The sequence below is a fragment of the Nelusetta ayraudi genome, unplaced genomic scaffold (genome assembly GCF_046127955.1).
Source record: "Nelusetta ayraudi isolate G7.1 ecotype Tasmania unplaced genomic scaffold, CSIRO-AGI_Nayr_v1 ptg000048l, whole genome shotgun sequence".
NCBI classification, from domain to species: domain Eukaryota; kingdom Metazoa; phylum Chordata; class Actinopteri; order Tetraodontiformes; family Monacanthidae; genus Nelusetta; species Nelusetta ayraudi.
Window position 1 is genome coordinate 17,553,875 of NW_027466098.1, and position 23,083 is coordinate 17,576,957.

Consider the following 23,083-nt stretch of genomic DNA (forward strand, 5'->3'; position numbering starts at 1 on the left):
GTGGATGCCTAATGGTGCGTTCAAGGCTTTCCGAGGGTTTCCAATATCTCCTTGTAGACCTTAGAAGAAGTGCAATTCCAGCGAAAACCTCCTTCAGCGCATAAAGCATCAGAGAAATAGAGATTCCTGTGAAGCTGCGAGCTATTGACTCGTTGCTTTGACAAGTCAAATAATCGGTCCTACAACGGGCTGTTAATCATTACAAAAGGGGTTAACGTGGGTCTCCAGATAGTAACGAATGACTTTACTTATTTACTTTAGCATCTTAGGAGAAAAAAGCAAGGAGCCAGGCTGGGTTTTAATATCCTGGTGAATAATTAATGAGGACTGGCAATCCAGGGGCATCTTTTTAAAGAATGAGAATTTTATTTTATATGCGAACACAGGGTTGAAACGGCCAATTCCGCATACCAGACCGCAAGGAGGTCTGCAGCCTCACTGAGGACCGACTCCTTGCATGTCATGTCTGGAGATGACAACGCGGGTCAAAGGTGAGCAAAAGCTCAAAGGTGGGAGTGCTTACCTGTCCGTCAGTCCCGATCGTGCCGCCGCAGTCGCTGAGCAGCTCGGACATGTCGTAGTAGTTGGTGAACTCCCACAGACAGGCCTCCAGGTTGAGGTTCCGGTAGAACCTCAGGGTGCCGGATCCCCTGAGGTCCGTGCTGTACTGGTACGGCGCCGTCTCACCAATCACCTCTTGATTTCTGGTGGCCTCAGTGATGAAGGCGAAGCGAGTCTTGGCCTCGGTGTAATCCAGCAGGTTGGAGCAGCGGTGGTTGCCCACGCGGGTGCCGTCGGGGCTCAGCGTGAGCTCAAAGTTGGAGAGGGGCCGCGTTGACACGACTGGCAACATACCTGACGGAGGACACATGGAGAGAAACCAGGGTCAGGATAGACAGCAGGGGGTTTAACTAGAAAGCCGGGGTTTAACTGTGACTATTTTTTTTATTTTTTTTTCAAAGTTGCAGTTGATGAGTGAAATATGGAACCAAGAATCAAATGTCCCTAGACACCAACGGCTCCTACCGTCAATGTGAGGCATGGTGACTGTTAGTTTGATGAGATTGGGATAGTCGCTGTCTTCTGTTCCAGTGTAGCGCAGCTTGGCAGAGAAGGGCTCAGCGCCCACCGTGCCAACGACACGTGGTTGGCACACTCCTGCAAGCATCAATAAAAACACAGAAGAATGAAAGAATTAGGAATGAGCAATTGTCAAGCAAAAGTTACTTTTCCTCCTTGAGGAGTTGGAAACACGTTTGTCCTAGCATTTCAGCTAAAACTGCTACTATTGCAGGAACTAAAGTAGGCATTGAGAAGCAGCTAGCTAGCTGGCTAGCTGGCTAGCTTGCAAGCCAGCGTTCAACTTCTTCACCTTCCTGTGGAGTTTTTGAAGGTAGTTAGTCACAGTTTCTTTCTGGTTTTCACTCAATTAAAAGGAAGCTCGTTGTTTATGGAATTCAATACAATCACACGACTGAAAACTATTTCTGCTGGCGGCTGGAAAAATGGATTTGCGATATTTCAGAAATGATCTAGATCACAGATGCAATTCAAGGCCAGGTGTCTGTCAGCCCTGAATAAAAAAATAGTAAATACCAGCAGCAGAAAAGAAAAATGTTGAATTCCATTGAATTGCTCGCATGTTGAGGGTAAACAATGATTTCTCCTCACCCTCCACGGTGCTGATGGACACGATGGGGCTGCTGAGCTCCAGACCTTCGTCCCCATTGGAGTTCACACACCTTGCGGCGCACTGGACCCGAGATCCTGCGTGGAAGTACACTGAGTCCAGGGTGATGAGCTTGGAGGAAGTGAAGAAAGTATGGAAGTCCACTTCCCTCATGGGACTGGTGACGCCGTCGTGGCTTGTCGGGGCACTAACGAGCCAACGGTATCTCGTAAGGGTGTTGTTGATGTTTTCGCTTTTACAGATGGAGCCGGTTTTGTCGTAGTCCGGGTACTTTGGGTTACAAGCCTGAATGGAGAGGGAAAGAAAAAAATAAGCTTTGAATACATTGAATATTCAAATAGATTTAAAGTATTTAATGACACAGATGATCGAGCTTTTCATTCGGGACGTACAGTGACACAAATAACAGGATATCCAGCCATGGGGAGAAGGTCCTTGTTCCTCTCAATGTCATCATAATGGAACAGAGAAACCACCCGTGGCACTGACGGGAAGGTGACGTCTGCCATGCTGTTGGTCTCCTCGATATAGATTATGGCCTTGCTCATCTGTTGATTGAAAAGGAAGTAATTACGGCCATTGTAATGGAGAACAAATTGCCGCAGCCGTCTAATGGGGTGTTGCACGGCCAGGTGACGGCTAAATTACAGAGTTCTCACCTTCGTCTCTGCCACCATGTTCTCATCAGGCTTCAGGTGGACCGTGAACGCCTCCCTCATTTCTCTGACGCCGTCATACAGAATCTCCACCTCCACATAGTGCTCTGTGTCGCTCTCCTTGAACACAATTTCTAGGAAGGAGCGGGGACATTTGGCGCTAATTTACATCTGGAAAGTTAACGCGATAGTGTGTCCAAACGGGCAAACCTACCCTCTGATATGGGGTGGTAGTCGTCTCCAGAGGTGGCAGACCCATCCTTGGTGTGAACTCGCACGACAGAGACTTTGGAGGTGTCTCCGATACGCAGCACTGAGATCTTCACAATCGACACCTGGCCACTTTCCTTTGGTTCGCTCACGCTGAATTTGGTCTCTCCAAAGCGAATGATTGACTCTGAGAGAGCAGAACAAGTAGTTAAAAGTGTTCCCAGGAAGCAAGAGGGAGCTAGTCAACATTAATTTTGATATCGTAGTCCATGAAACAAACTGTTTATGTTAAATCTTCATAAAACTATTTCATGCTCACTGTCTGTGTCATCTTTTATCTTGATGAGAGTTTCATTCCGTTTTCCGACGGATGCTCCAAATGGAGATTCACTCTTCGGGCTCCCCAACACGAGACGAAGCTCCTCATCTTCCTCGTGTTCGGTGTCGTCGACGAGCACCAGCACACACGGCTTCTCGATCTCTCCTGAAAACGTTTGTAATTTTTTTTTTTTTTTTTCAAATCAGTGCCAAATCAGTTAGGAAAAAAACATTAATAACAAGCATCTGCCGTGTTTCCCTCCACCACCTGGAAGGAAGGTGATGATGGAAGCGTCTGTGTTGGGCCTCTCGTTGAAGTCCATCATGACCTGGGCCGTCCCCTGCCTGCTGTAGCAGCGCACTGTGGACTTGTAGCTGACATCCCCACTGCGGTAAACAATCGCTGACACCTGCCCAGAGCCTTCATTGACCTCGTTCACAGCATCGCGGAATTGCACTTTGGGCACTGCAATGACAAAAATGAAATCCAGGAACACCCATGACTGCAACCAATCCAAGCCACCTTTGATTGTTGTTTTCTTTTTACTTACAGTCAGAAACGGTGTCATTGATGAGGATGGTAGCTTTGCTCGGCTCCCCGAGGATCCCGTTCATTGGCATTCTCAGTACCAGCTCAAACTTCTCGGGCCCCTCCAGGATGGGCTGGCCCAGGTCGTCCAGGATGACCACTCGGAACGTCTGCATGGAGACACCCGCAGCAAAATCCAGATTCCGGCTGATCCCCACATAATCCAGGCCAGCTGCAACAGCAAACACAATACAAGTCAGGGTACGTCTCACTGAATAGGCCGCTTATAGGATGAAATGCATGTAGTGCAAATGGACTGACGTGGTGAATTGCATTTCGCCAGCCATTCTCGTGTTACGTTATCATTTGCAAATAGCGGGCAGCCGGCAAAGAGGAAAGAATGTACGCAGCACACAGACGACAGTCACGCTTTGCAGCGCCTGGTCGGCTGCGGCGAGCGGTTGGAATTTGTTGCGTGATTGAAGGAGGACAGAGAGAGAAACTGGATGTCTCCCCCCAGCGCAAACAGGTAATTCATTTGCCACTCTTTGAAGGCTGCGGGTACGGGGAGCTCACCCCTCCGCCCACGGGCTTTCCTCGTGTACTTTTGACCCACTTACCTTACGTGTTGGGAAGTGTGGGATTGTGAGCCGGCTATGATTAAATACCGGGGTATTTTTACAGTTATAAGACGCCCAAGAGCGGAGATGTTTTGTACAGGGGTGATAGATGGGCTGGGGGGAGGGGGAGGGGCGGAGAACCAGACCGCCTGGGGGCCCGAGATAATAGAGGCTGTAGGGAAGCCTGGATGAGATAGCAGCCAGTCTTGGAGTATAAAGCGCTTACCAGCGTGCGGAACAATCAGTATGCATTCCTAAAGCTCTGTCCTCACTCAAACCGCCATTATCCTCACTGCAGTGTGCATATCCAATGCCTATAAGGCAACGGCTGACTAAGATCTCTCCCCCTGGCCTGACACAGTGTGTGCATTCCACACTTCATCCGCCCAATTTATTAAGAGGGTAAGCTCTCCTTGGACTCTCGAGCTCAGAGAAACAACAAAAAAGTGACAATGACTTGTTGACCGTTGTTTTCTGGTGAGCTGATCCCCCCCCCACACCCCCACACCCCCCTGTAGAAACAATTAGCTCAAACTGCAGGAGACACATTCGTACCCTCAGCTGAAACCGGATCTGTCTTCCTGGAGCGCACTGTGACCGTTCCCGCCTTGGAGAGATCGGTGCCCGTCCTCCACACCTGCACCTCCACGTAGCCGTCGCTCTCGTCCACGTGGTAGTCGGTGTTGCCGAGGTAGAAGACGGGAACTGGGTTGGAGGAAGAGCAGAGGAAGGAGCGAAATGAGATTAAAAAAGAGAGAGAGAGAGAGAGAAGCAAACAGGAGGATGTAATCCATAATCATCTCGTAGCTGATTCATGATGGGAGCCCGGTGAATGCCTTGTAATTGCAGCGCGCACGGTGTAATAGCTACCATGCTCTGTAAGATTGCCCCTGAGTGCTGCAAGAATTTGACGAAATATTTCCATTGGAACACCAGCAGGTTGTCGCCGCCGCTGTAATCGTAGCTGGTAAACAAGACCTTCTAATTTGCCGTAATGGTGTTTTGAGGGTGCGGGGATGTGTGTTGTGTGTCGGGGGGGGGCGCGGGGGGGATTTCAACATCTGCAACATTAAAAGTAACTTGAAGGCTGGGCAGGTTTTACACGGTTTTAGCTGCCGCTGAAGCTGGCGGCGCGGCGGCGGCTGACTTTGATAGCGTGAGAGGCAGACGGAAGGCCTGACTGGAGGTCTGGGGGGGTGCAGAGCTCCGAGTGCCAGCCCGGGCCTGCCCGCCTGCAATTAGTGCGTCTTCTGGGCTTAGACTGACTGCTGCAGCCAAACTCTCCCACTATCCATTTTAACCGTTTCAGGGCCTGTCAACTGTCGCTGATGTACAACGTGTCGTGTCACTAGTGATGGGACGGATTAGGGCTTTGGACGTCTGTGTACATTCCCCTTCAGACGGTGCAGGCAGCAACTGCCATGGTGCAGCCACGACAGCATCTTGTCAGAGAGTCTATTTATAGACTTAAAAACTATCGCGAGTCAACCACAGCAGCGCCCAGAGTGCAAGACTGAAATAACAGCAGCCCCTAAAATCTGAAATCATTCCAAAGACGAAACAAAAAAAAAAGAAAACCTGCTCAAACCTAAATGCCCCACAACCACAATGATTAATGAGAGGAGCGGTGGAAACCTTGTGCTTTTCAGAGCAACTCTGTCCAAACACTGAATAGATAATGTGAATGGCGGTGGCCATGGGCAGCGCTTTGGTTTCCATGACAATCGAGTGTTGTACCTAAAAAAAAACAGTGGGGATGCACAAAATGTGCTGCACGATAACAAAATCCCTATTGTTGTAAGTGTGTGATAATTAGGTAGCGGAATGTAACCAAAATGCACGAGCAAGGGAGATTAAATGTCTTGTAATTGTGCTGCCAGGCACCGTCACCGATCAAAATGAAGAAAAAAAAAAAAAAAAATAGAAGAAAGAAAGAAGTCCGTAATTATTCTCGGTGTTCCGTGCGTGTGAAGAAATGGCATATTTAGTTGCACCCCGCTCCGGCGATAACGGCTCTAACAAGATAAGACAGGCCGTGAAAGGCAAAAATAATCTTCTGCGATCCTTCCAGGTGGAGCACGTCAGAGGCTAAAATATTGTTTCCACTAAAAGGCAGGCAGACAGCGGAAAAACTTATATACTTTAATCTGTCCTGGGAGGACGGCGGGGACAATGAGTGCTGCATGGAGAGCCGCGCGACTGCCAGAACTCCTCTCTGCAGAGAACCCAAACAAAAGCAAAGGTTTTGGCTGCCTGCGCCACGTCCCCCAGCAGGAGGAGTAACGAGATCTACTAGCCCCGAGGTTGGCAGCCAGAAAACGACGGCCCTGTTGCACCCGTCCAGTAATGAGATAAGGTTTGTGGAGCAGGCAGGCAGGCAGGCAGGCAGGCAGGCAGTGCTCTTCAAAGAACCACGGCCCATTAACTGAAAGGCGAACCGCTGGCTTCTGAACTGCGTCGGCCCTGCCAGCATCAGCCCTCGCACACAGCTCTACGGTTACCTGGATGCAGACTGAGATAATCTGGAATATTTTTTCTTTTTGGCTTTGCTTTACGCTCAAATAAGATGAAGGTACCCCAAACAGCATCAGGCTCTCACTTCTTTCCCTTAAAAAAAACAAAAAAACAAAAAACTCTTAGGCATAAAGGACAAAAGATGAAATATCAGTCATTCTTTTTTTGTGTGTGACGCAAAATGATATAAAAATAACACAGCATGGAACTGCGTTAAAGGTCAGCGTGAGCTTGCATAATGTAAACAAGGAAAGGAAATAAATTGTCTCCGCCGTCGCGTACATGTGAGGGTAAGCTAAAAGACGGGGGGGAAGAGAGGGAGATGGGCATCGCCAAGGAGACTGTTACACTCCCACTGACTGCTTGATTTCGCTTGAACTTTGCATGACATTCCCACTGCGCTAAGTGGCGTCTTTAATAGTGAGATCCTTGGGCACCGGCAGATGCTCCTCTGCCCACTGTGCAACTCACATCAAAAAGAAAAAGAAAAAGAAAAAAAAAAAAAAAACGCACAAAGCGCCTCCACCCTCAATGCGGCAGCGAGAGACGCTGGAATATCCAAAAAGAAAGTCAGCACCTTTTTTTTTTTTTTTTGGCCTTGAAACATCTGTTTATTCCACAAAGAATGGAAATCCAGGCGAGGCATAATGAAAGGGTTGGCGTGCACCCCCCCCCCCCCCCCCACCCACCACCCCACCACCCTCCAACCTTCTTCGATTTATACCCATCCGGGATATAACGCGCGCACACGAGATCCGCCCATCCTTTAAAAACAGCTCGTAATCACACCTTCAGAACTCGGGGGAGAAATTTACAGGCAAACTGACACGGGGGGGCTTTAAAGCGCACCAGTCGGATCCTGCCGCGAAAAAAAAAGCACCAAAAATATTTTCCCGGATGCAAAGTCAATATCAAACAGCAATTACCCCGGCAAGAGGGGACAAGTTCGCCCAGACTCCGCGCGGCCCAGCGCCAGAGTAGAAACTGTGGAAAAAAAGGATGTTGCTGTTGGCGTGCAGATGCTCCGCCGCTGGGAAGGCGGAGAGTAATTGGAGGACGGCAGCTGTCCGTGCATGTTGCTCTAGAACGCCCGGGCGGCCTGTAAACCTTACGTCTTTAAAAGGTTCAACAAGATTTACCTTTTAGCGGAAAAAAAAAGACGGCGTAACTCTCCCCCCCCCCCCAGGCGGAAGCTGCCAACAAGCCCAGCCGTATTTCAACGATATGAAGACTGGGACGGGACGCTGGCGGCTTCCTTAAGAGTCGAAAGGCTCGTCAGGCTTAGATCATCCAAACAATGAATGTCTTATCATCGCGTGCGGCATGCCAAAACAAACCGCTTCCCTGCAGGTCCTCTGAGGCCGGCGTTTGTGTTGAGCACTGAACTTCCAGCGAGCAAACAAAGCCACAACACCATCTCTGTTTGTTTGTAACCCGGATGAGCGAGGGGACGTCCCTCTTGCCAATTCTTCTCTATTTTAATTCCTGACAATTACAGCAGCAATATCATTTTCCATCAAGTGATCACGCTGCCAGTTTTGCTTTACATTGGAAAATTAGCTTTTTCCTAAAGCCCAATAAGCTGAACATTATATGTACAGTCACGCCTTAATTACACCATATCACACAGTGACACAGCATGGCTATTAGCGCCTCTTTTCTGCCTCTGATTACAATGACCACATTCATTTTGTTTTTAAGGGGTTCCTCTTTCTTTCGTCTGTTCTCCTATTTTGTTTTTTGGACCATTTCAATATATTCACTTTAGTTGTTATGTTGGGGCATAAAACTGCATCACCAGCCATTTTATTGCTTCTGCAATATATTGCCGGCTAAAAGCACCTTTAACTGCGGCAGTTACATGAACGGTATGGCACTTATTTCCGAGCAAATTTTTCCGGTGATTACAATAAAAGCCGCTCTTGTTCAGGGATCAACTTCCTATCTGTGCTGTGTTTCTGTTCAACCGGGGGAGAGATGGCTCTTAGTCCCATTGTTTCCAGCGCAAACATGGTAAGAATGTTAACAGGTCGGCGCTTACGTTGACCTTCTTACTTGGTTCTCGTCTTTAAAGGCAAGGCTATCGACCAGCGTGTGTGAAAGTGTGGAAATGTCCTCTACATGTGTTCAGCCCCCTTTGAAGGTGGTGGTAATCAGTGCTGCAGCTGCTGAGGGGCGAATACTCAAGATTCACATATCTGTATTCATATTTCTACGTGATCTACGTGATACTTTATTGTTATTTAACAAAAAAGGCACACGTATACAAATCAATGTATGGCTAATGATGCCTTAATAATAAATCTTCTGTTTCTGGAAAGTGCACTTGGTAACACTCCTGTATCCTATTTCCATTCCATTTTCATTCCATGTCTCAATCCTTTGCATAATTGACCTTGCACAGATTATTGCTGCCAATGTTCTGAATAAACTAGGGGAGAAATTGCGGCGGCAGATAATGGCTTGGTTTAATATACCAGAGAAAATATCTCCTGAAGATTAACTCTCGGCCTTTTGCCAGGCGATGCGCTTCTGTTTACTCTGTTTTCATCTTGTCATGCTCTCCCACTTTGCTTGTACAGAACGGGAGATATCGCTGACGTGCATTTTTTCGCTGATATCACTGGAGTGTGTGTGTGTGTGTGTGTGTGTGTGTGTGTGTGTGTGTGTGCGTGTGTGTTTCCAGCGAGCAGGGGCTACTTGAGCTGGTAATTCGTTGTAGCTGCTGAAAGCCCTCCTGGGGAGCCTCGGTGAAGACCTCTCGCAGGCAGAGCCAGGTGTTCAGTCAGGCAGACTCCTTCCAACAACCATTAGACAACTGCAGCTCAGAGAGCAATGACAAGAAGGAAAAAAAAAAGAAGAGGAAGCATGCGGTGCCCCATTTGCCTGCCCATTTCATGCGCGACAGAGGAGATAGTTGTAAGAAATGGACCTGGATCCATCCATCCGGTTTCTATCAGCGCTTATCCTGCACTCAGGATTGCGGTGCAGACGGAGCCGATCCCGGCTGTCTGTCTAGGGTGGGGGGGGGGGGGGGTTACACCCCTAACGGTTAATCGCATTGCAGGGCCACATCGAGACAAACGACCGTTCGCACCTGCACTGTGCACCGAGATGTGCCCTTTAATTTAATACCGAGAAGATTTGTGGGGAAGCGAGTGAGTCTTGCACTGCGTTCTCGCACTTTTAAAGGCAGAGGACCGGTCAGCTTCTGTTTGCTTTCAAGCTATTCACCACTGCGTACCTCCCTGCTGTCTGCTCCTGGGAGATATGGAAGTTGGACCTTGCATTACCTCTTTTTTTTTAATACAGCCGGCGCCCGCAAAACCTAAAGAATGCACAAACGACACTTTGCCGGTGTGTCGCCCACAAAATTGTTTGCGCGAGCGCGATTCAGATTATCATTAGCGTTTGTGTTTTTGTTTGTGTGGAGACGTTCAGGCAATCAGCGGATGTCTTAAGCTGCCAAATTGCTCGATAATAGACGTGTGCAATGTCCCCTCAATGTCACCCCACAATCAGGTTGGACGAGGCGCTTTGCGGGTTCCGTGCCTGCTTTCTCCCTCTATGCAAGCCCAGGCGTTTTTCTTATTTAGCCGCTGTGACCAAGCCAGGGGCAGAACGGCGTAATTGTAGACAAAGCAGAAACTGAATCGACGGGCAAGAATAACAGTTGTCAGTGTGAGTCGAGGCAACCATATAATGGCTTCTCCTTTTTTTTTCTTTTTTTTTTGCCTTTTTGATTCATGTGTAGAGGAACAGATTCTCCAATGAAGATAAAGTCACGCAGGAAGTCTAATCCCATTTCCTATTAGATTTAATATAATGGACCAACCTCTCAGGCCGAGGTGGATAAATAAATCGCTTCAATTGAATCTCTCGAGGAAGTCTTGAAAAAAGCCAGCATGCCAACGGCGACACCGACTTCCTGCAGCAGTCCTATAAAATAGTTTCTCCGCCTGCAACAAAAAAGGCAACGACGCAGCCAGAATTTTTCAAGGCTAATCTTTTTGCTTTTTTTTTTTTTTCCCTCAAACTTTATCCTCAATGTGAATGACAAGCGATGGGTGACGGCTGAGTCAGGCCGTTGCAGCACAACCTCGGTCTATAAGGTCTCCAATCAATATTGTCTCTCTGGCAGTTGTGAAGGCATGCATGACTCGAAGCGTTAAAGGCCGCCCGTAAAGACGGCGACGCTGCCTGCAGATGTTACAGCGGCGGCGATAAAATCCGTTTTTTTCTCCTCTTCTTCTTTTTTTTTTTTTTGGCCGAGCGCCTCGAGGGCCGTCTTTTGTCCGTCCTGTTAAAGCGCGTCAGTCTGAACAGCTGTCTCGGGCGGTCTGGAGTAAACACTTGAGGGCGACCAAGGTCAAACAGCCTCATGCACTCACACACATGAACAGGAGCAAGGTTTCACCGTGGCAGTAAAGGAAAGTTACCACGACAAGTCAGACAAAGTCCCCTAAAAGAAGTGTGTTTACTGAGGACGAGAGGACGACAATAAGATGCCACTGCTGCTGCTGCTGCTGCTGCTGCTGCTGCTGCCGCTGCTGCTGCTGCTGCCTCTGCTGCTGCTGCTGGACTCTCAATGGCAAAACCTCCTCATCACCACTTCACAGACACATAATCACATCTTATCTTATCTTGTGCTGCAGTGCCTGAAACCATTCTTGACAAGTCTGTTTAACTCTTCAATCAACTGATCAGTGCAAAACTGTACTTGTATCGTGACAGGCGCGATATTCAAAGAGGGTTTTTTTTTTTTTTTTTTTCAGTTTTAAGGACAGTTCTTGAAGAAGGAAAACGATGCCAAAAAAGGACAAAAAGAGCAGCTGGTCGAGTTTTTACAATAACAGAAACAAAAGAGGTTGAGAAGGGAAAAATCACTTCTCAATGGTCGCTAACCCCGCGTAATTAGACGGAAGAGCGAATCGAAGATTTGCATCATCGCTGCAATTATCCGTCATCAAATGGCTTCTGATTAAAGGCGAAACGAGGCTTCCGATGCCGTGTTGGGTTTCGGTGGCCCGGGGGAGGCAGCCTTGACTTCACAGAGTGCTTCCAGAGATCAGCGGAGCGCTACGCAGATAAGAGATGGCCGCCAGGTGTTGGGAAACTAAGAGGCATCGGGGAGATACGGGGAGGCTATCAGCCCTCCAGTCTGCAGTCTGGAGATGGGAGATAAAGGCAGTCGCCGGCAGGAAGTACGCTCCCACACTCCGACGCTTTTTGACGCCGAACACGTATTTTTCCGAAGCACATCGGCATAATTGTGGTCTGTCTGCCTGCTGCAGCAACCGCTTGTGTGTCCGGGGATGCAGACATATGTTTTTTTGACTGGCGACTATCAAAATTGCACATTCAGATCATAAGAAAAAGACTTCTATCGCCCAAACACAGTTCAAATAAAAACCGATAAACTGCTTTCCTCACAAAAATAAAAATAGTCGCAGACCCTTTCCCGAGGGCATGAACAAAAAAAAAGAAAGAAAAACCCTTGAAACTGAAATGAAAAACATCTCTGCCACCAAACGATCGACTTTCAGGTTTCTGTCGGCTAAACCTGCCGGACTGACTGCACACAGCACCAAACATCACACTTCACATCAGTCAAATGTCAACTCACTGTCTTCCGCATCCGGGATGATTGTGATTCTGGCTGTGGAGAACTCGGAGCCCAGACGGCCCCCCATGGGCATGCTGAGGGTGACATTGAAGCTCTCCTCGTCTTCGTACAGCGAGTCATCAATTATCACCACCCGGCAGGATTTCTCCACCTCTCCCTTGTCGAAGCGCAGGATGCTGTGGTGGTCCTCGGGCCTGGAGATGTAATCGGAGTAGGACAGGACGGTGGTGGGAACGGTGCCTTTGGCTGAGACTGGGAGTGGAAAAAAGAAACCAAACAAACCCAAAGCAGAACAGAAAAACAGGAGGCAGAGTTAATTATTTAAACTAACTGGGAGGGAGAGCAGCCTGCGTCACTTTCCCACATAATACATGGAGCTGTTCACTGTTCAAGGATAATGTTCATATTAATATATTTATTAATCACAACGATGTGGAATCTTCAGATGTGTGTGTATATATATGTATATATGTATATATATATATATATATATATATATATATATATATACATATATATATATATATGTATACATATATACATATATACATATATATATATATATATATATATATATATATATATATATATATATATTCTTATATAAATTCTGCAATTAATCACAACTAAGAAAATAATCGTTTGACAGCCATACATATATATATATGTATATATATACATATATATATATATATATATATATATATATATATGTACATATATTGAATTACGCAAGCAAATTACAAAATATATATCCGTCCATTTTCTATAGCCGCTTAGAGACATGTTTTATTATTTGCTTGATTTGTTCATGCAGTGTGAAATGCGCAGTAATCCATTTGATAATTAGCTTGGGTACAATAGTGCAACTATTGTACCAACAGGCTCCCGAGGGTCATGTCGGCAGACTAGGTCACCTCCGCGGAGGTCTCTACTCTGGCTGGCAGCCGTCCAACACAGCTGCATCTGAAGTAGCGGCAAAACCTCCCTGGAGGTGTAAAACGGAGCGAGTGGAAACATCGCAGGCGAGGCTGCGTTCACATCCGCCTGCAGCGGCAGCGCGGCAGGCGACGTCTCTCTTTTTACCTACATGACACGGGCAGGTTGTGTTTGCCGTGTTCACACCGTGGCGGATCACTGAGAGACTTTCGTGACGAGTGCGGCGCGACGCAGAAGCCTGTGGGGTTTTTATTTGTGACCGGGGACTTGGCAGAGGGTGGTGGAGACGGGAAGGGGCTCAGAAGAAAAGGCTGAGAAGTGCTGCGTTTTTCTTTTTGCCACGCTGCCAGACTTGCTGTGAGTCGCGGGGTATTACGCAGCGACATTAGACTTTAAAAGCTGCCGTGTTACCTTGCTGTGTGTAGCAGATGACCATGAGCTCTTGACTGACATCCCCGCTCCTCTTCACCGGGACCAGCAGCTCACCGACATCCTCCTCGATGTTGTAAACAGCCGAAGGGATGAAGACTGTTGACTCTGTGTGTGGGCAAATGGGAAAAAAAAATAAAAAAAATAAGAGCGTTTCAACAGCTTGTTGTTTTTCATGCAGCGCACCGTCCAATGATTGATTAGAAAGAAAAATACATGAATCCAGAAAAAAAAACAAAAGCAAACAATACCCGTGCCCAATGTGACACACAGAGGGTTTCCAGAAATGTGTATTTTAACACTCACTGCATGAGAAATGCAGCGAGCAAAAGAAGTAAATCATGGACTATTGTCCTTTCCGTAGGCTTCACTGACATTATGCACAAAGTCACTGGAAAAAAAATTGGTTAAGTGAATTTTGCATAATATTGGTTCTTTAAATGTCTCTTCACACACAATTACACTCGTATTATTCTTCCAACCCTACACTCCATTGTTTATTCAGTGTATAGTGCTTGGTTAGCTGCCACAGTGAATCACACGGGAAGCAAAGCTGTGGCTGAACATGAACCATCAATCGAAAATAAGTGGAGAAAATGCAATGAAAGGCTGAGATTCCAGGGGATGAATTCGAAACAGTCGGCGCTGGCCGGCACCTCACGAGCTTTATGGGAAGCCTGCTGTTAGCTTGGCCGATGACAGAGACGAGTCTCCTGTCTATCACCCTGTGAGTCAACAGCACTTGAGCTTTTTCCTCTGCCACTCTGTGGACCATACAAACAATTAAGTGAAATCATGCGTGGTCCGCACACTGAGAATTATTCATTTTTTGCACTTGAGCGCCGTCAGCCTTTAAGGACATTTTTTTTTTTTTTTTCCTGCCCGCGCTTGTAGTACAAAAAAAAAAATAAATGGAAAATTCAAAGTGTATTTGACCTTGAGAGGGTAAAAATCTTAGAAGCTCAGCAAACGTACACAAGGATTTCTTTTTTCTTTTGCATCTTTCCACCGAGACAGTTGCCCGTTTACGGCTCTCCGGGGCCCAGATGCTCGGCGGAGCAAAGTTACGACTCGGCACGCTGAATGGCATGAATAGTTGATGGCCACAGCAATGTGCAAAATCTGCAATAATTGGCTTCTTTTTCATCTCGTCTCCATCACAGTCGAGCTGTTTGCAGCGATGCCGTTCATCTGAGCTGTTGCGCGCATTTCACATGCCAGTCAGCTCGACGCGCCGAGCTCTCTACATACGCATCTGACCTTGTTTACGTACACTCGCAGAAGAAGAGGGTAGGAAAAAAAAAAAAGACAGACGCACTCATTAGAGAGTTATTTTCAGGTCACATTCAAGCAAAGGTCAAGATCAGTTTCGGCTGGAAATAAGGTTTATCTCTGATGAAACGAGGGCAGCCGGCCAAGACGTTGGAACTGATGTCGGTGCTGCAAAAGAAGAGCCAGGAAAGTACTTTCATGTGTGGAATATGCTGCACTGGTAGAGCTGTTTAGGGAAAAGCACATTTTCACTGTTTACCAGTTTCCTCCTCCTCCAGTCTGTCACACACGTTTTTCTTCTGCTTTGATTGTTCGAGCTTGCTCATCGCAGCAAGTCAGAAAGATTTCGCTGTCAGTTATTGAAAAGGCGGCCGGTGTCTTTCTTTTTCCTTTACAATGGTTTCCCCGTCTCGGTTCTAAATGAACATCTGCGCCAAGCAGTCGTGTCTGATGTGAGACACGTGATGCCCAACCTTCAAAGGTTTGTTCTGCTTTCAAGCTCCTTTAAAGCACACCGAGTGTTTCGTTAGAAAATCAAGATTTTGAAAATGGACAAGGACTGCACGTACTTTTCTGCTGGGTGACAAAGTTTGAAAGGCCGGCATTGAAAATGGATCCGTCTGACGGCATTCTAAAACATAAGCGCTGATCCGTTTCATCCCCTTGAAGTGAAATGCCCACTGACCATCTCCAGGGTCCAGAATCTCCACGGTGGCAACATCTGGAAACTCCAGAGCCCCCATCACCGGTTCCGACAGAACTATCCGGAATGTCTCCGACACTTCGTACTGGTTGTCTGGCAGGATCCGAACCTTCCAGGTGGCAGTAGTTTGGCCCGGGTTGAACTGCACCTGCTTCTGGGACTTTCCACGGAAATCTTTGTCCTTCTCTGCAGAGCCGTCCTCGGTGCCGATACCTGAGCGAGCACACGGAAAAATCACGTCACCTGGATGTTTAAGAAGCATCTGAGGAACACTTAGAAATACAATATGATTGTCACACTTCTTTTAGACCTATATGTCACATGTGATTGCTTTGATGCCATGGGTAGGGAGAGGAGGGGTGAACTAACGGGTTTTATTTTTCAGAGGAGGGGATGGGGGGGGTGCAGATGGAAGGGTATTTTGTGTGTTTTTTTTGTGTGTGTGTGTAATTAACAAAAAACATGTGTGTTTGCTGTACTGCATTATCAATGTTTTTTGAAAAGAATAAAAAGTTGATTACAAAAAATAAATAACACTTCTTTTAGCCTTGTGAGATCAAGGGGTATGACAGTATAATAACGTCGGATATGGGTGTGGCTGTAGTTATTGAATTAATACTAATTAAAGTTTTCCAATAAATTTGAAAAATATCCAAAGGTACAAGCGGTGAGATTTGAAATGACACATTGTGGGAAGTAGGAATGTAAAATACTTGCTCCTATAATCACTTTCACATAATATTTTGGGTGTTTTTGATTAAAATAAGTCATTTATATGTAAATCAAAGCAAGTTCAACAACTCTTTACCCTACAGACAAACAGACTTAAGCTTTTATGCTCTTCTTTGTATGTGTTTGGAGAATAATGATGAAAATTCATAACCCTGTATAAAAAAAAGCTGGATTTGTATGGTATAAGGCAGATATAGACTCAGACAATGCAAACGACCTCTCTCATGATCTTGTTGAGTGGAAGCGTTGGCAGTATACGCATTGTCTTTGTAAACTGATTACACAAACTAAAGCAAAGAAGCGGCAGGAATTAGAAAGGCCATTAATTTATGTTTAAAGAAGGTCTTTCTTGATAAATATGCTCTGTGGGAAAATCTATCTATTAAGAGACGAATGCTTGCTCGCAACAAAATAAAAGAGATGCTTTAAATCTCGCATCATCACTTGAGATCTTCTAAAGAGCGAAGATAGAGAGACGCATTAGTTTGGGATTTTTGAGAAAATTGCAATTCCGGTCTTTGATGACCATAGAAATTTTGCAAAAAGACTTTGATATGCAAGTACAGAAAGAAGAAAAGGGCCCCTGCGCGTATGTGCTGAGATAAAATGGTCAAGCTCAATGGAGCTGGAAAAATCAGCAGCCTTCAAAGCGCAGCTCGGAGAGGAGAGGGAGTCTAATTTGCTGCTCGGCGCTCTGGATCCGCCGCCACGTCTTGATTGGACGGTCCCGCTCTCAGCAGTCACTCTGAGGCTTTTTGCAGCAGGTGGGCACGCTGTTGCCTCCGCGCCGATGCCCACCTGCGCTGAGCGCGCACTCGGCGGCAGTCGAGCAGCAGCCCCACCGGTGGGCTCCTCTGATCACTGCTCAGTCATGCTCGCGAAGGAAAAAAAAAAAAAAAAAAAAAAAAAAAAAAATAGAGTGATATCCGCAGCCTTCGTGTGAAGGCAACTGGCCGGAGATCAGTCATAATCTCCTGCTAACACTGTGGCAGATGGGTGGCTCGAGCTGTCAGCGTTGCCTGTTTTGTGAACTTTATGGGAAGTGACTCTGTTAACAAATCAGACTTGAACTGACGAGGACACATGCAGATGATTTCAGAGGACACAATTGTCTTTTGGTGTGATTTATTTTTTAAAAAGTTTGTCATTTCTTCCGACTCCTTTGTCGAACTATGCGCAACGTTTTGTTATGTTTTTGCTTTTTTTTTATTTTTTGTATTATTATTTATTATTTCTTTCTTTTGGATGTACAAATAGTTACATACGTTTTACACGCTCAAAAATATCGTATACATGCTCATGCCAGCGCATATACGGCAACAAACAAAGCACTGGCAAGTGAACATACAACATGCAGTTTTCTCAAGACGTGCTCGATATTAATGTGTGCAAATGCGTCTTTGACTCATTTGGAAAGCTATTAAAATTCAAAAGGCTACTTTGAAAAGAAGAAGAGAGCCGCGGACGATCAAAGAATCAATGCCCGGGGACGTAAACAAACACTAATTTACTGAAAGAAGAAGTAAACTACATAAAAGGTTTCATCATCCACGACTCGAACAGCAAATTTATAGCTTCATTGATGGCTTTGTAAATTGGAAAAAAAAGGGGAGGGGTTAGGGAGGGGGGATGGGGGGGGGGCGTGGGAGTAAATCAGCAGTGTAGCGAGATCCATCGGCCCCCTCATTTATTATTGTTACGCATCTTACAAACATGAGATAACAGCTCTGTGAAAGACCAATCTGTACTTGAAAGCCGACAACAGTAATTCTGGGCATTAAAATAACGCAAAGCTATGACTTTTCTTCTTTTTCTTTTTTTTCAAAGTGGCCAGAAAGCATTAAGGGCATCCAAAGTTCACAGCTCTGCTGCTTTAATTTATAATGCAACCATAAATAAAACAGTAGTGACGCTCCTGAAAGTCAAAACAACAGATAATGATATGATTGTTTGCTAAAGCTCCTTATACAAAATATATGCGCTGTGTTGTTTAATATTAATGACATCTTATTTACCTTTCCCTGGTGTCAAATAACAAGGTTCAATATATTTTTGCTTTCACCGTATACTGCCTCTTACTCTTATTCTGTACCATAAACATGCTTACTTAGTGTTGCCTAGCTCACATGTACGCAACACTAAGTGATGTGCCTTCGGTTGGGTTTTTTCCATGTCTATTGAATTGCTGGAGAGCTGTGATGTGGAATGGGACATATACAGTGCACCATAAAGGTCAGGGAATTTGCAAGGAGCTTCAGAGGAGCCTCATTAGCACGGCTGCCTCGGGCATCTTAGGCTTTACAATAAATGATGTAAGGTAGGTTTGGCCTTTCGCAACAGGTCATTTTTTAAGACGTCTCATCATACAAACAGATAACTGCGAGGAAAAAAGAGCGCTCCTAGTAGGAATTTCTGGCTCCCATAAATCTTTTTCCTGCTTTGTTTCCTAACAGTTATTGTTCATTTAGTTCCGGCCCATAAATGCTTCAGTTAACGTTTAAAGAGGCGCCGGCTTCAGGTGACCTTTCTCAAGAGTGCAGCGGGGGGGGCTTTGCTCCGCTGGTTTTGTCTCATTCAAACGTAAACATGGGTCAGAATAGACAGGTGAAAGGTTGTGACCTCTGAGACCCCTGAAGGGCGCCTATGATATCCTGAGTGTTTGTGTGCATGTTGCTGTGTTGTGTGTGTGTGTGTGTGTGTGTTTTTGTTGGTGTTGTGGGCGGGGCTTGCAGGAAAGGAAGTGTGTGTGTGTGTGTGTGTGTGTGTGTGTGTGTGTGTGTGGTTCCCTCTGATTACTTTAAGATGGTAATAAATTCATTAACACGTCTCTGTTGCTTTCACAGTGTTTGATTGTTTCTTTGTCTGATTAAAGCTGGGCTGTGATTGTGTTTGAAAAGAATCCCCATGTCGTGCCCAATCAGACATTAGCTGCGTTTCCATTACAGTTTTTTGCAAAATAAAAGCGATATTTCTAGAATTTTGACAAAGCACAATTGCGATTTGCAGGTGTTTCCATTGAATGGTGTGAAGCGCTTAAGCCGCAATTCCTTTTTTACATTTGCTTTTGTCTGTTTGCGTTTGTTTGCTGTCAAGAATGTTTGTTCTATTTTCTCTTTTTGATTACTTGTAAAAAATATTTTCCATCTCCTCCTCCTATTGCGATATTTAGGTTTGCGCAATTCCAGGGGAAATGGAAACGCAGCTACTGACTGTGTTGCCTTGTTTATTAAAAATAAGTATGTTTTTTTTTTTATTTCTTTTAAATACAGTGTGGTCCGGTGGATCGAAGTGTGGGCGGATTTGCTTACTAACGAAGGAGGTCTCTCCCAGGTAGCCCCGCCTCTTCAGCACCAACTCCAGGAACTTGACCTCCTCGTCCACCACATAATGTTGCTTCTCCAAGGAGATCCAGGCCCAGTTCAGACGAAACTGCTGGCTCTTCAGTTTGTTGCCTCCTGCAGAAAACCACAAAGCCCACCAAGTCAGCTTATAACATCAAATAAGTAGTAGTAGTAGTAGTAGCTGTAAAAAGTCAACCTTTTTCAAGAGGGTTGGATTTGCGAGAATTTTCTAATTTCAATCTGTTAAAAAATTCCATCTTAAAAAGCTCGAGTTTAAATTATTCCTACACTCGTTGCAGTGTGAATCAGTTTCCTCGGAGGAGGAACAGGCAGTAGCTCTGGCGTGAATTAAAGCCTCTTCAACTTGATGTGTTTTTCCGCCTCCCTTCTTTCACGAGAAGACGAATCTCTGTAGACGGAGGTGTAACCGGAACCTTAAGTGGCCTTAAAAAAAAAAATCTCGTTAATTTATTTCTCCAAGTTTCTGTCGCAAAATCCGTGCCAAGGCTGGTGTGAATATTCCACATTCTAGCGTTCACTCCCGACAAAGCCCCCGGGCGCTACTTGCGGCAGTCGGCGCTTTGATGCACAATTTTCTGGGGTTGGGAACCATAAAAACCAGCATTCAAACAAGAACAGGGGCAAACAATGTGATGGCAGTGACGCGCGCCAAGTGTCGCCCACCGCACCAATAGAGGGCCTGGCACTGGCACCAATTAGCTGCTGGTGAAGAGACTCAACTGGCCGACGGCGAGTGTGACAGGCAGAAGGTTGGTCTTAATCTTCAAAGATTCTTTAAAAGATTCTTCAAAGATTCTTCAAAGAAGCGCGATTGTTCCTTTGCGGCCGCGAGAGAAATCCCATGGATTTGTGAACCGTCGGGTGTGTCGGGTTGAAACATCTTTCTTTCACAGATTTACTCCATCTGACAAACGGTCCTGGTTATGATATGTCTGCGCTCCCTGGGTGGTGAAAATAAAAGGGGCAAACAACCTTCGTGCGGAAGGTGCAGCACTGACGCCGCCTCCTTCGCTTCATTTCTAATTAAGATAAAGGCTTTCTGTTTTGCGGCTGAACTGGGTTATGTCATCCCGGCCCAGCTTGCTTTTTGAAGTCGGATTCAAAGGCTGGGGCTTCGCTTCAGGAAGGTCTTTGCCTCTAACGCTTCACCAAAAAGGGCTTAAAGCAAAACCACATATTTTCAGCAGCCGACAAACAGGTGCGCAAACTCCGACATGGAGAGCAGCGAAAACACACAGCGAGTCAGAGAGAGGGAGAGGGGGGAGGGGCGCAAAACACCTTAATATTGTAATTTCAAGCCCCGACACGCAGTCTAAATAATAATCCACCGGTCCCTGAAATTAAGTATGCATGCGCCGGGCTGCAGTGAGAGCTGCCGCCTGCTGCTGCGCTGGATAAGGGTGCCGGGACACAGACGACTGAGCCACTAAGCATCTGGCAGTCGCGAGCGAGGCGGAATAAAAAAAAGTGAAACTGCCGGGGGGGCAACTGCAGGGGCCATTGTTCTGCAGGTTCAGGGTGCTGCCCGTTGTTTGTGTCGGGCACCGCTGAGTCCCCAGCAGCCTCCAGCTCGGTTTGTTGATGTCAGTAAATCTGTTGCATCCAGCTGAGCTGCTCCGCCGAGTCCATTTTCTTCCCCGGCCTCAGGGAGAGACGTTCACCTCGGGGTCTTTCACTGCATACAAGGGTGCATTTGGTTCACATGCTTTCGAGGTCAAGTGCGACTGTGAAACTAGATGCTCTCTCAGCCTGCACACGGGTGCGAGTTCCATTGTTGGGGTGTTTGTGTTCCCTTACACACAACTCAAGTAGGGAGGTTCAAATTCTTTTTCAGCGCCTCGATGGAAAGGAATGTTGAAGCCGTGGTTTCATTTTTTGTAAATCATCATGACAGGATAAACATTGAGAAGGACTTTTAATAAAAAAAAAAAAAGACTTTAATAACAGCAACAGGTATAAACAGGTATACAGATATAAAACAGGTACGACATTAGAAGTGTTTACTGTTCAAAGAGCCGTTCAAGGCGTTAGCATTTAGCCTCTGCCTCAGCCTGTTGAGTCGGTTGATTTAAAACCATCCTTAATTGTTTCTATCTCTGCGCTTTGAAATGACCGAATAAATTCAATCAATCTATCAAATCAATAATACAAAGTGTAGATCTGTATCTCCTGCCAAGCCAAATGTTTTAATTATTAAGTTGAACATTTTTGTTTGGGTTTCAAACTAAACAATCTTGTCTTTGTGCAGTAGTGTTTTTTTTTTTTTTACTGTTTATAAAGATTTGCACTCGAGCATTAACCCAATCCCAAGAGACACACATTCAGTAGAGTATCGTAGAGAAGTTTAAGTAAAGTTAACAAAGCATCGCGATTAACACAAAAAACCTTTTTTTCCCTTGAAGTCCCTCCAGCTTTGCAAAGGGAAAATAAAAGACGAAATGATTGACATATATCTATATATAGCATTAAATGACCGAAAAGTCACTTCAGCTTTCTTGAACACATTTTCAAGGTTTACCACAATGTTGGAATTTGGCTGGTGTGTGTTCCACGTCTATCTTGTGCGGTTAGGGTTAGGGTAGACCTGCGCGTGACAGGACCTCCTGTTCCACTTGGATGAAATCCAGCAGTGTGGCACGCATGACACCCACAAACACTGCTTGTGTGATGTCTAAGTTGTGAAGAAAAAAAAAAAAATCCCATCCTGTACCCTCCACTGAGGTAATGGAAACTGGGAAGCTCCGGGCTATTTATATGGCTTCACACGTCGGCACAGACTTCAAAATAGTAATTACACACTTAGAGCCCCTCATCTTAAGCATAATTCTCGGAAATGGAGAGTGCATGTAATGTGAATTGTCCTCTTTTAGAATCCAAAAGGCCAGGCTAGCTCAGGAATTACTTCTAGGACCGCATGTAAATGGCAATAACACCTGTAAATGGTTGACTTTTTCCTTTTTTTCCTAAACGTTTGTTATACAATCTATACATCACGCAAGGACGCATCCTTGCGCGCCTGCTCTTTCAGAAAGACGCTGAGTGTAAAGCAAAGCACATTACTCACAGCAACTTGTCATCCAGCCAGGAGGTGTGTGGCGGATGTGCAACAACAAACGGCGCATTCAAGGTTCCCATATTCTGCAAAATGCACTGCATCGACACTTTCCGACAAAAACGTCTCAAGTCAACAAGCTCTCCAGAAATGAGAAGAGCCCGTCCCGTATTTCTTTTTGTTGTGCCACTTTTCAGAAAGTGGGTACAAAACCATGCAGTACAAGCAACAGCACTTTGTGATGTGCGTTTCATCAAACCTTGTTTGTGTCAACTTCCACAAATGGGAAAAGCGAAGCCAAGCATCAGTTTTAACAAGCTAAAATAAAACATTTATCTGTGAGTCTATGAACAGATAAATGATAAATATGCTGTTTTCTGAAAGTCTTTAATTTTTTTCTTTTAATTCTTTCAGTGAGGCTGGTCCACTGG

At 45.8% G+C, this 23,083-nt stretch overlaps 1 protein-coding gene across 1 annotated transcript in view; it reads right to left on the reverse strand.

Moving 5' to 3' along the window:
- LOC142895613 (FRAS1-related extracellular matrix protein 2-like) overlaps nt 1-23,083 on the reverse strand; it is a 51,053-nt gene that overhangs the window by 5,965 nt on the left and 22,005 nt on the right. The window contains exons 3-16 of the mRNA XM_076036809.1: nt 19,547-19,693; nt 15,489-15,719; nt 13,514-13,639; nt 12,164-12,415; nt 4,579-4,728; nt 3,426-3,635; nt 3,143-3,340; nt 2,876-3,040; nt 2,561-2,743; nt 2,350-2,480; nt 2,083-2,238; nt 1,672-1,975; nt 1,027-1,158; nt 524-855 (exon numbers count right to left, since the gene is read on the reverse strand). Of these exons, the coding sequence (XP_075892924.1) occupies nt 524-855; nt 1,027-1,158; nt 1,672-1,975; nt 2,083-2,238; nt 2,350-2,480; nt 2,561-2,743; nt 2,876-3,040; nt 3,143-3,340; nt 3,426-3,635; nt 4,579-4,728; nt 12,164-12,415; nt 13,514-13,639; nt 15,489-15,719; nt 19,547-19,693 (2,717 nt within the window). The remainder of the gene's footprint in view (nt 1-523; nt 856-1,026; nt 1,159-1,671; nt 1,976-2,082; nt 2,239-2,349; nt 2,481-2,560; nt 2,744-2,875; nt 3,041-3,142; nt 3,341-3,425; nt 3,636-4,578; nt 4,729-12,163; nt 12,416-13,513; nt 13,640-15,488; nt 15,720-19,546; nt 19,694-23,083) is intronic.